General features: G+C 47.4%; 1 protein-coding gene across 2 annotated transcripts in view; it reads right to left on the bottom strand.

Annotated features, from left to right (window-relative positions):
• The window catches only part of Pcsk6 (proprotein convertase subtilisin/kexin type 6), a 191,240-nt gene that overhangs the window by 70,308 nt on the left and 107,465 nt on the right, over positions 1 to 13,467 (bottom strand). For both annotated transcript variants that reach the window (XM_052760528.1, XM_052760527.1), the window contains exons 10-11: positions 8,448 to 8,551; positions 6,806 to 6,923 (exon numbers count right to left, since the gene is read on the bottom strand). In XM_052760528.1, the coding sequence (XP_052616488.1) occupies positions 6,806 to 6,923; positions 8,448 to 8,551 (222 nt within the window). The remainder of the gene's footprint in view (positions 1 to 6,805; positions 6,924 to 8,447; positions 8,552 to 13,467) is intronic.

A 13,467-nucleotide genomic window follows, 5' to 3' on the forward strand; every position in this document is an offset into this window, starting at 1 on the left:
GGGCTCAATGCACCCAAATCTAGAGGAAACATTCATTTCACTCAGCTTCACTTGTCTTAGTGTGACCGCTAAGGAAGAGGCATCTGGGCTGGTCTCCCCCACAGGGAGCCATTCTGCTACTGTGCCAGGATGGTGGGCCAGTGGGCAGGCAGTTCAGCCCCTGCAGGAACTAATGGCGTCTCCTGTCTCGGTTTTCATAGCCAAGATATTAAGCTCCTCTGGGGTTGGGGACCAGCCTGCCTGGGGCACAAAGCTAACTGTAACAATTAGTTTTTATGTGAAATCTCTTAACTGTGAAATCACTCAGCCACCAGGACTCCTCATTCCTGCAAGTTCTAGAGGAGGGCGGTAGCTGGGATGCTCCTCACTGCAAGGGCAAGATGTTGTCTGCCTTCCTGAGCTTTGCTGCTGCTGCTGCTGCTGTTGCTCAAATAATCTAACACTCCAAATAAGGGGCTTTTACAGTTCTTAATGAAAAGCAAAAAGAAGGAGTCTTTGAAATGATCAAAAGATCCAGGTTGCAATTGTCCTGGCTTTTGATAGAAACTCCAAGTCATGAAACCAAGTGTCCAAAGCCATTACTTGTAAGATTCACTTAACTCCAAGACAGAAACTCAAAGAGCTCATGAGAAGGATAGAGCTTTAAAAACATGGGGATTATTCTCTGTTCTGCAATCACTGCAAAGACAATACAGAAAATGTAAGTTAACTGTAAATTTAACTGTTTACCTTGGTTTAAAAATTCACAGGGTCTATATTTGTCACATGCATACTGTTCTTTAATCATGAAAGCTGATTTAGAAAGATCTTAAAGTTCCTGACTGCAAAGGCTTTTCGGCAATTAAATTCTGAAGTTGCAGTCTTGTGTGGAGTCATCTTCCAAGAATCCTAGAGGAACCCAGTGAATTCCAGGACCAGCCTCTACTTGATTGAGGGACCCTGAGGACTTGGATGAGATCCCTCATGACACAGAAATGCCATACTTTAGGACTGACTGTTCATCTCCAGGTGTTCTCCTTGCGTCCTGAAGTCTCTGGGCCTACTCCATTCCAAGGAGGCAGAGGGCTACCAGGTGATAGCCATCATAACAAGCCGCTACCTCCACCCATGCCACTAATATGGTGGCTTCCTAGTTTTCCCCAATGTATAAAGATGTAGGAAACTCCTAATTTTCTGACACTTGTGATAGAGTAATATTCAAGGACAAAGATAAATATCCCCAAGTAACGGAGCAGAAGGAACATTCAGAGGAAGGCAGACCCCTGTCAGGCTCCCATTGGGGCCTTTGGACTCTCCACTTATCTTTCTGTTCTAACCAAGAAGCTACTACTACAAGCCGTGATTTTTAGTTTCACCCTGAAGACTTTACTCCAGCTCCTGCACCCTTGCATTGGACACAGTCCTCACTCCAGCTCCTGCACCCTTGCATTGGACAGACAGTCCTCACTCCAGCTCCTGCACCCTTGTATTGGCAGACAGTCCTCACTTCAGCTCCTGCACTCTTCCTTGCATTGGCAGACAGTCCTCACTCCAGCTCCTGCACCCTTGCATTGGCAGACAGTCCTCACTCCAGCTCCTGCACCCTTGCATTGGACAAACAGTCCTCACTCCAGCTCCTGCACCCTTGCATTGGATAGTCCTCACTCCAGCTCCTGCACCCTTGCATTCGCAGGCCAGTGATGCCTTTCCACTCGGCAGAACTGGGGGCAAGAACTGGCTAGCTCCTGTTTCTCATCAGCCAATCCTGAAATCATGTTTGGATACCCATGGGAATCAAGAGATAACAGAGTCCTTCCCTCTGGTGTATTTGGCATCTGGTTGGGGAAAAGGGGGAGCTGATCCACGGGGTTCCATAGAGAAGAAGCTGGTCCAGGAATGTTTTCAATGACCTTCTAAAGAGTAGTGAGTGGGTAGGTGGGAAAACAACGCAGTGAGTCACCTCTAGATCTATGTTCTAGAATTAATGCTGCCACAGAATTATCTCAAGTAAAGATCATTTTGCTAACGACATATGATATACCACATGAGTGTATTTTGGGCTGGGGAAAGGTTGAGACAGGGTCATATGAAACCGAGGCTGGCCTTGAACCAACTAGGTACAGGACGATAACCTTGAACTCCTGATTTTCCTGCCTCCACATACTGAATGCTGGGGTTATATACCCAGCTAGATGAAATTACTTTTGATTACTAAACCATAGTATGATGTTTAGGCTAGAAATAAATATAAAATATAGCAACAAAAATGAACCTAATCTACACTAATTTAGACTAATGTATCCATAGTTAATTGTTCTATAAAGTACACAATGCATATTTGTAGCACACCTTTTTCTATGTGCTGTGCTAACAACAGTCTTATCGGAAAATAGATATACCACATTCAATTCAGGCACAAGTGAAGGTACCTGAGGCTCCAAGTTCAATGTCAATGAATCAGTAACAGTCAGTAAAAAAGGCATCTTTAAACAGCAACACACACACAATGAAACTGTCATTCACAGACAGACAGAGAGCATCATAAAGCAGTGCGGCTTAATGAAATAATGAAGTACGGAAAAGGTAGGAAGCAACTAACCCAGAGCCACTTCTAGACAGACATCTATGAATTGATCATCTACTGTATAGATCATCCTCAATGTTCATAGGAGGAGGAATGGAGAGGGAAAGGAGGGCGGAGAGAGAGAAGAAGCTGGAAATAAAAGACAGGTCAATGGGAGCGAAATTCTGAATGGGAATCTTCAAAATCTCCTGCTTTTTGCTGGCTTAGCTGACTCTTGCTGTTGGAGCCGTGGATGTCGCAGACTGCTCCACAGAAGTCTGGATTTTTTTAAAATGCAGGGAAGTACCGGCCAGAAAAACCCAGTGGGTCAACTGTGATTTTAATAATTCAAAGGAATCATACTAAGCTTGGCTTTTTTCTCTTGAATAGAAGCTATGAAAGGATTCATTTGACCCGCCTCTCCACAGAGATTCAAAAGCCATTCTGCACAGGCAGAAGTCACTGCTTATGACCCTATTTAGCACCCCTTCATGGAAGAAAGGCTCCAAACACATTAAAATTACGTGTGCCCCAAAGCAGGGAAGGATGCCTTTAACCCATGGTGTGTGCTTGGATATCTGCGGGAGCAGCGACCCAGGCCACGCTTAGGTCTCCATCCAGTCATACCCACGGGACTCTCAAGCAGCCTCTACTTGTCCTTAGGTTCACATGATCATCCCTTGTTCTTGCATTTAGTTAGCATCTGCAGAATACTGTCTGTGACGGCCTCGCACTGTGGCCCCTGCAGAGGAAGCCTTGGTTCTAGTCCTGTCTATTGTGGGTTCTTGGGGGACAATGGGCTGTGGCGTCTACTCAGCAAGGTCCAGAAAGAGCAGAGGTCCTGTTCCTTTGGTTGTCACCTAAGACACTCTTCCTGCCATTCTCTTTCCTAATGGGTTCCCTGGCCTTAACCTGAGGAACTTCTACGTAAAGCCAAGAGTCCCTAAACGTTCGGTGTCCAGATTAGAAATGCACTGGGCCCCCTTTGACCAGTCCTTTTCCTTACCAGGGAGGTCTTCTCTTCAGATTACAGAGAACCCAGGATAGCTTTCTCCTGGAGAGGGAGGTGAGGTCCTGCATCTGTTATGACGGTCATCATAGGTGAAGTCACATGCTCCAGCCCTTCCCCCTCCCGGCTGTCAGCCTCTCTGCTCCTTTCAGCCTGGACTAACCATTCGGGGGCTGTGGCACACCAGCTGCCCAGCACAGGAGAAAGCCACTAAAGAGAGGAATGCCAGGGGCTACTGAGTGCCAGTGCCATGTGGTCATTTGGGGCATAGTGACATGATGCCAGTTTCTAAGCAAGGCAGGAAGGCTCTGTAGCAAGGGGAGGGAGTCCTTGTCAGTCACTGTCCTTATCAGCGAGGCTCTGTCTCCCTGAGTCACAGGACCTACCCTGTTCAGGAGAGGGATGTATCCCACTCAGGCCTGGGACATGGGTTGCTGTCCTACACAACCAGAGGGATGGATGCCCCGATAACACTCTAGTCACCCTAACTCAGGACCCCATACAACATCACCCTAGACACAGCAGGTACAGCCACAATGCCTTCCAGACCCTGGACTTAAAGTCTAATAAATGTAGTGCTTTGACCTGTGGTCAGAGCAGGGTAGCATTTCCTTTCATCAAGAGGAAAAGCAGGTAAACATGCCCCACACAATATACACAGTTACACACACAAATATTCTCATTCCCCGGCCCCCTTCCTCTCACCCTCTCCAGTTCTCCCCGCCCCTCCCCCACCTTGCTCCCTGGCTCTCATTCTTTGTCTAGCCACGGGAAGCAGCTGAGGCCAGAGTTAAGACATAAAGACCTAGGGTTCCACCAAAAGAGGAACTCAGAAGGAGGCAGAGGGGTCTGAGTGGCCGGAAGAAGGAAAAGCAGACACATGGGAAACTTCCTGTCCATTTAAAGCCAGGTGACCTCAGCTGAGCAAAGCCGGGTGTGGGAAGCATGCCGTTGAGAGATGGGGGTGAGCAGTCCAGGTGCAGATGCCTGAACCCCGCTTCTGTAGCCTGCAGCAGAGCTGTAGCTCCACAGGAGGTAAGACACACTGGTAGAGAGGGGATATCTGTCCCTGCCCCAGATGACACTGCTCCCCCTGAAGGCCCTTATGTCCTTAGGAATAATCAAGCGGTGGAGCGGGGCAGGCGGTCTGAGACAGGAGGTTAGCTGAAAATTCCAGACAGAGTCAGAAACAGCGAAGGGGGAAGAGGATTTTCCTTTAGAAACAGAAGTCTGATTCTTGCCCCCTTTGGGAGTTCGTAGGGTCCTTACTTTCCTCAAAGGACAGGAACAATGTCATACTGTATGTTAGCGTGGGTTCCCTCAACCTATGCTGTCTAGACTCTGTGTGCTTTCACTCAAAAAACAAAATAAAATAAAAATAAAAACAACCACTCGCCACCTAGGCACCACCGATCATCTTAAACAGATTTCTGGCAGGAAAAGAATGCTTCATTCAGGAGTCGCCCTGGCTGGGAAGCTGGGCGGGAGGGAAGTGGGCAACAGCACAGGTCAGGGACCAGAGCAAGAGACAGGCTCGCCTAACCTGTGTCGCAGGCAGCTCCCAGCAGACAAAGTCAGCACAGGCAAAGGCCCCCTTTATCCCACAGCAGCTCCCTCCTTCTTGGGTTTAGCACAAAAGCTTTCTAGAGGAAATGAGGCCTTAAGAAGCCAACAGTGAGACCTGTTTGCTGGCTGGTAGACCTGTCTGGACGTAGAGTGATGGCCCCAGTAGTCAGGGGGTACAATTAGCCACAGGGCGGAAATATGTTTTGAAAGTTCCTTCAATGGCTATTCATCCCGCAAATACTCTCTGAACTCCCACAGTTTTCAAGGCATGCTCAAGAAACACAACTCTCAGCATTCTGTGGCAAAGAGCTTAATATAAGAAGTGTACGTGTTTATGGATGAGGTGCGCTCAAAGAAGTGGTCTTCATTTGTAGATAAAACAATGTATCCTGCTCTCTCCTCCCCCGCCCCCTCTGTGTGTATGTGTGCACACGCGGGTGTGAGCGCCCACACGTGTGCGCACACACACACACATGTGGAAGCCAGAGGTTGACTTAGATGTCTCCCACTATTACTCCCCACTTTATCTTTGAGACAGAGTCTCTCATTAAGCCCAGAGTTCACTGATTGCCTAGACTAGCTGGCCGGCCATTTCCGGGGATCCTTTTATCTCTACTTCCCAGGGCTAGGGCTATAGATGTGTACCTCCATGACCAGACCATGTGGCTCTGGTTATCCAAACTCAGATCTTCATGCGTGTGTCTCAGGCACTTTACTGGCTGAGCCATCCCTGGCTCCTGGTCTTTGGTTTTTTCATTTTTCACTGCTGGGAATGGAACCGAGGGCTCTCCACGGTAGGCAGGTGTTCAACTCGAGCCATATCCCCAGCCCTGCTAATTACACCATCAAGCCTCATTCAAGCACATATTTCCCAAAGGTAACAAAACACCATGCTCACATTCTTAGAAAGCACAGCTGCAGAGACACAATTCAGGATAATCTGAGTTTTGAATGGAGGAGGCTTCTTACAACCTGATTTATGCTACAGTCCATTTTTGTTATTTTATAAAAACAAAAACAAACCCAAAAAACTCAACCAACACAACTGGTTTTTAAAAACTTCCTCCAAAGGAGAACACAGGAAAAGAGATGAGGCCAGGTTCCTACATTCCAGTGTTTAAGCCTTAAGAAGGTTGACGGGGCACGGATAAAAGCAATGGAGAGATGCTGTGCGGTCCAACAGGCCCCCCACCCCAGCCTGCTACAGGGAAGGGGCAGACCCTGCTGCTCGTGTTCACACACAAGCTCTAGGGCAGCGGGCCTGGGCTGTGGCTACGGTGCCACCCTCTAGCAGGCGGAACAGAAAGGACCCTGTGGCTGCTACTCTTGTATTCCCATGGGCAAAGCAGATCCCTGGTCTGGCTGGATATGCTAAACTGACGGATGAGACTTTCCTATACCAGGCCAAGAAGTGCAGGCTGAGAAACCACCCCGCCCCCATCCCACCCTGGCATCATCTGCTACCAAAGGACATGAGGCCTCTAAACAGTGGCCCATCTAGAAGGGCGTCTTCTCCTAGCTGCACAGTCCGTAAGAGAGAACTCAGGCACATGCAGGTGGGCACCACCCGTGTGATCCCTCCTGTCTCTGTGCATAGAGATGTAGGGCTACACACCTTCTCCCCCACCCTGCTGCACAGCCAGGCCTCAGGGACGTCTGAAGTCACCGGCGTCAGAGTAGAGCCTTACCTGGGCCTCTTGTCTGCAGTGGCCACGCATACGTGCTGGGATGGCACTGCTGTCCACTTCCTGGCCTCCAGGACGAGAGCTTCGGCATCCACCAAGCCAAATCCATAGAGATGGCTAACTGAAAAAACAGGGCCTTCAGAGCCAGCTCTTTCGGCCTCCCCCAGGCAGGGAGCTAGCCCCAATTCTACGGCTCTCCGGAGTACACAGCAGCTGTATCACCTCAAAGTCACTTCAAGGTGCTGACAGGTTCCCCTGATAGCCGGTCAGGGGGCCAGCTTTATTACCTCTGAACTGAACTCTTTTGGCTTAGAAGGCAGAGTCTACAACTTTCTTTTTGAGAGGACAAGGTCAGGTTTCTTTTTGTTAGGAGGACCTGCCAACATAGGTGTCCCTGAAACTCAGACTAGACAAGAGAAACCAACCCAAAAGAAAGCCTCAGAGCCCGAGGTGCTGCACTGGGCACCTGCCTAGCCTGCACAAGACCCAGGGTATGAGCTTCAGTAGAGTGTTGCATTGGGCACCTGCCTAGCCTGCACAAGACCCAGGGTATGAGCTTCAGTACATGCCCCCTAAAAATCCAAGCCCATGACTGTGATGTGCAACAAATACAATAAAAACAAGGCCAACTGTTGTTGTTTCAAAAATACTTTTCTTTTGCTACTGAGTCTCAGTGTTTTCAGGACAACAGCCCACTCTCAGGAGTGCCTGTGGGGCTGGCTGGATCCACGATTTCACTTGGCCAAGAAAGGAGGTTTCAAAGCTTAATTTCAGGGCAAGGTCAAGACCTGATACAATCTATTTTCCTTTTTAATTAGACCAAGATGGAAATGGAAGGCAATGTTACAGGACACCAACAACTGCAAACAAAGATATATGAGGCCCAGTCAATGACCTCTTTATTCAAAGGAGTGCCCCTCATGACTCACAGTCTCAATGCTTGACCTATATGTGTAGACAGTGGTATTAGGCTTGGAGTCACAGTAGTTGGATCTAAACTTCAGAAAAGGGGGCAAGTTTTCTCTAATACATCATGGCCAACAGGAATGTTTTTCAAATACTTCCTGTCAGCTTCCTTCCCAGAGACCCCAAACACCTGGGCTATGTCCTGACCTGTGTCTGTGTTGGGGACAGAGGACCCATGTGCCCTTTGTTATTTCTGTAACTTAGGGGCCGGCTGACAGGAGATTTAGAGATCAGAAGGAAATGACACAGCTCTCTCAATGTCTTTTTTGTACAGATGGGAAAGCTGGAGGTGAGAACCCAAGCGGCCAAGCCTGGCTGTGAATGCATGGTCCTCCCACTACAGTCTCCAGAGTGCTTGGGTTATAGGCACGTGCCTTCATGGCTGCCTCTAAAGCTACCTGGCAAATCACATTTCTTTGTGAAAAACAAAAATCAAGGAGCGAACTGAAACAGGACTATTCAACAAACCCTTGACATGGCAAAAGTGTGACATTTAGGGATCTGGACTCCGGGACACTCACTGAGGCTGGCCCTTCATGCCAGTGTGTGCTCTGCGAAACTACCCTTAAATCACTGCAAGGTATTTGAAATTCCTGCAGCACAGAATCAATGATAACAGTGAATGCTGTGTGGGTCAGCAGAGTGCCTCTCCCAGCCCACCAGGGGCGTCCATCCGCACCTTTATGCCCAGCACCGTTGACTTTCCAGTCGCTCGCCTTCAGGTGAGCTGGCCGTGACGTCTTCACTAGCAGGTGCTGCACATCCCTCCAGGTTAACTGGTTGCTGCAACGACACATCAGAGACCACTGAAGTCAGAGGTGCTGGCCAGGCAGACCAGTCCAAGGCTCAGCTTGCAGACCGCCACCGGGTTTCACTTTGTAACAATGGTTTCCAGTAACTGAACCCCTGGCTGAAAGAGTTCAAAGGATCTAAAAATCTACAGGCATCAGAGATCTAGCCTGACTGCCGAACCCTCTTGAGTTTGTAACAGGCATTCTGGAAGGAGAGAAAAGAAAACCTTTAATGTCACTGAATACACTTACCAAGTCCATGAAGCGATTCTGTCCTCACGCACAAGGGTATGCTACGCTGGGCTCTGTTCTAAGGGGAACCACAAGCCTCAGACTGTAGGAAATCTACCTTTATAACACTTCCTTTCACTATACATAGGAGCATGCCATCCAAGAGCATGTGGCCCCAGGGGTCAATCACAGACCACAGTTCTTGCATTTTACAACCCTCTGAAATCAGGCTCCATCACACTCTATTCTAACTGCGCTGCCCCCAGCAATGAACCCATGCTCCACTGTTGGGGAGTGCTGAGCTTGGTACCGGCTGTTCTTGCTGTCACTTCCAAGCGGAAACACCTTTTAGGATAAAAGAGCACCATACTAACTGCATAACATGTAAGAAATAGAAGAATATTCATATTAGTGGTGCTTATAGTCTTTCAGGGAGCATTTTACATTCTGTAGAATCCTGGGTTTGATGAAAACAGTGCTTTTCATACTATCACCGAGTGGAGGAAATCAGAAAGTGAAACCCCTATTCCTGTCTTCTCTTCTGCATCAGTTAGCATGGACTCCGGATATCTGACTACATAAGCCTTCTGCAGGGATGCTTTAAATGTAGTTCATGCAATAGCTACACTGGACTCATCCAAAGAGTAGGAATGTATTTTTGTAATGTGAAGCTAACAGCTGAGTGAAAAGCTCGAAGTACATGCTCATGGTTCCACCCACAGTCCCACCGAGAAATATCTGTCAATGTTTTATTAAATGTGTCTGTATCTAAATTACCTTTCAATCAGAATATCAGCCAAGGACAAATGAGCATCCTTCTTATCCCCTTCAAAAAAATAATTCCCTTCCACTCAATCTTTTCAGGACTTGCTGAACTGAGAGTGACCAGGATAGTCCTCAGGACTGTCCCAGGAGTTTGTTTGGGCATGCCAGTGAGGCTGATCTAAGGAAGCTGAAGCCAGACTTCCTGGAAACTTAGCACCAAGGTCCCAGAAAGCATGAGCCTCAAATTTAGGAACACACTATGTTCAGAAAGGGAGAATATAAAAACCATTATTCCCTTTATTTGCATTTATTTTATGCTGAATTTCTTTCCATGTCATGAATTTTTATTTCTTCGGGGATATCTTTCTCCTACATATCCTCCTCTGCCAGCTTAGGCACGGTTTCCTTATAGTGAGAATCGTCTCCATGTGGCAGGGAAGCCCAAGGAGGGGCTGATGTGATCCTCAGCTCCGTGAGTGCAGTCTGCAAGGCATTGTGGGCACTTTGCTCACCTGGAGAGTCTGCATCTGAAGCTCTAAGTTCAGTACCGTTGAATGCACTGTTATCCATGTGTGTCAAAACCTCAGCATGTTTCTTGGGGCCACCAATCTTGTGACCAGCCTCACTGGCTAGCCCAGTCATGCCTACCAACTCCACTATCAACAGCATGGGGACACACATTGCTTCTGTGAAGTGACATCTTTCAAATACGTGGGGGCTTTTAAAAGATGGATATCCTTAAAAGCCTGGGCACTTTGCCTGTTTTTCTTAGGTGAACACCTCAACCTGTATGATTCTCTGGGGTCTTCTGGGTCACATGAATTGCAAACCATTTCCATAGATCACTCAGGCCACTGCCAGGAAGAAGATGCTAGGAACCACCTCATCAGGAGGAAATAAACTTTTTTTTGCCTCTAAGGGGTGTCTGATAAAGTAGTATCTCCACCCTCCTTTCTTGTGCAGGGATTGAACTTGGAGCCTCACTCATTCTAGGCAGGCACTCTACCTCTGAACTATAGCTGTAGTCCCAAAACGTTTTTCAAGGAAAAAAAGAGGTGGACGGCACATCCAGAGTCTGCACCAAGACAGGGGGAATTCTTAGGCTGTCTGCCTGGTCCATTCTTACCACTTGCTGTCCACAGGTCCTTCCAGGCCCACAGGGAGTGTCTTCCTCGAGGACAGTGGTTCTCAACCTTCCTAATGCCGCGACCCTTTAATACAGTCCCGCATGCTGTGGTGACCCCCAGCCATGAAATTATTTCGCTGCTGCTTCATAACTGTAATTTTGCTACTGTTATGAATCATAATTTAAATATCTGACATGTGGCCCCTGTGAGGGTCATGACCCACATGTTGAGAACCACTGCTCAAGGACCTTCATCTATGACATTGAGCGATGGAAGGCGGCCATGCTGAGGCCCTGCTGCCTGCGCCTGCTGGACATTGTCGTCTCCAAGTGTGCTAAACTCAGCCTGAGTCCCTAGACACCATGTGGTCCCTCCCGAACCAATCCTAGCCCCAGAAAGGTCTACGTAAACTCTCCCTTAAGTGAGGTCTGCCTGAACTGCACCTGCAAACCTCTAGCCTGTCATTAGTTCCCACAGGTCCACAGGCAAGCTTACTGGGACAATTAATTGGTCATGAAGCAGGGCATGTTTTCTATTTAGGTCTGACTAACAAAATTCCTTGCATGTTTCCAATAAGGAATGGAGGAAAATAGAGAGTGATGAATTGCTAAGTACGAGAATGCAACTTTTCCACACAAGTAACTAATTATTGCAGAGCCCCGGGACACAGAAGCTAACATTTTTTTTGGGGGGGGGGCTGGAAATTGAAAATTTTTAGCTGTTTTTGTTAAATTGGTAGCATTTGAGTGTTTTGGTCTTTAGCTCTATGGAAATCAGCATGCAAGCATGCATAATTTCAAGGATTTACACATCTCAAATATTCTCTCTGAATCATTTAAAAACTCATCTAGAACAAAGTATTACTGCAAATGTTGGGCTGTTCTGTGACAGCTGACATCTAAACTGTTTCTGACTCCACAATTGCACATGAAGTGTTTTTGTTTGGATGGGCAACGTCCCCCATGGGCTTCCAAGTTTGAACTTCCAACGTAGTCTCTGGCTGATGGCATTGATTTTGGGGGGAAGGTTGTGGAACCTCTCATAGGGTGAGCCTATTAGCAAGAAAGGGGTCGCTGGAGGTTGTGAGGGTGGACCGTGAAGGTTGTAACTTAGGCCTGGTCTGAAAGTGTTCTTTGATCTGCTAAGGATGTCTTAGTTTGGGTTTCTATTGCTGTGAAGAGACACCATGACCACAGCAACTCTTATAAAGGAAAACATTTAATTGTGGAGGTTCGCTTACAGTTCCAGAGGTTCAGTCCATTATCATGGTGGTGGGACATGGTGGCGTGCAGGCAGACTTGGTGCTGGAGAGTGCCCTATGTCTTGGCTTGCAGGCAACAGGAAGTGGTCTGTCTCACTGGAAGTAGCTTGAGCAAAGGAAACCTTAAAGCCCACCCACACAGTGACACACTTCTTCCAATAAGGACACACCTCCTCCAACAAAGCCATACCTCCTAATAGTGCCACTCCCTTTGGCAGCCATTTTCTTTGGAATCATCACAGCCAAGAAGTAACAACCCATGGGCTGTTGTCACCACAGACAGAGCCCAAGTCTCCATGCCTTCTCCATCATGACGGACAGTATCTCTTCAAACTATGAGCCAAAAATGAACCTCTTCTCATATTAATGAGGAAGTGGCTCATCCATGCAGTTAACCCTTTTTGGTCCAACCCATTCACATTTTATAACTCTAGGGTTTTTTGGACTTAGACAGGCAATGCAGTATTTTGTCACTGTCAGTACCAAAAGAAGCTGTGACAGCCTAGAGAACAGTTTGGGTACATGGTTATGAATGCAGAGCTCTGGCCCATGGAGCTCCTGGGGTCCTACAAAGAAGAGGCAGTAGGCTTTGTGAAGAGAAGAAACCACTTTGAGAATGGTCTAAAAAGGAAGGAAATTCTGACATGGACTATAACACAGATGGACACCCATGACAGCATGCTAAATGAAATACACCAAACACAAAGGGCAGAACAGGCAGGGCATCCTCATCCAAAATACAAAAAGGTATCACAGATTTTGAATTTTTAGACTATCTGCATAGACTTCATGAATTAGACTATCTGCATAGACTTCATGAATTAGACTATCTGCATAGACTTCATGAATTAGACTATCTGCATAGACTTCATGAGTTAGACTATCTGCATAGACTTCATGAATTAGACTATCTGCATAGACTTCATGAGTTGAACATCTTTAATATGAAAATTCAAAATCCGCAACTCTTCCAGGCCTGAAACTTTCTGAGCATGTTATTAGCACCTAAAACCTTTCAGATTTTGGAGCATTTTGGATCAGGGGTTTTAGGACTGGGGATGCTTGGTGTAAACTGGGTGGTTCTGTTACATGAGGTACTCAGAGACACCAAGTTCATAGACAGGAAGCAGCATGGTGGTTGTCAGTGGCTGAAGGCAAGGGAGTGTTATGAACTGGACCATGGCATGTGTTAAAGTCCTAAGCCCTAGAGCAGAGAGATGGCTCAGTGGTTAAGAGCACTGACTGATGTTCCAGAGGAACTGGGTTCCGATGTCCCAGGTCATCCGATGTCCAATTAAAAAAAAATTACTAAGCCCTGCTCCTCAAAATGTGACTGTATTTCAAAATAGGGCTTCCCTTAAGATAATTCAGGTAAATGAGGTTATCAGCATGAGCCAACTGGAGGTGGTCAATTGCAAGCCAAGGAGACGCCAGCCCCGCTGTTGCCTCAACCCAGGCAGGGACTTTGAGGTCACACATTTCTATTGTATGAGCAACCTTTTATGGCAGCCCGGGCAGGTCAAT

Source organism: Peromyscus californicus, unplaced genomic scaffold, assembly GCF_007827085.1.
Source record: "Peromyscus californicus insignis strain IS unplaced genomic scaffold, ASM782708v3 Scaffold_4__1_contigs__length_199733344, whole genome shotgun sequence".
NCBI lineage: Eukaryota > Metazoa > Chordata > Mammalia > Rodentia > Cricetidae > Peromyscus > Peromyscus californicus.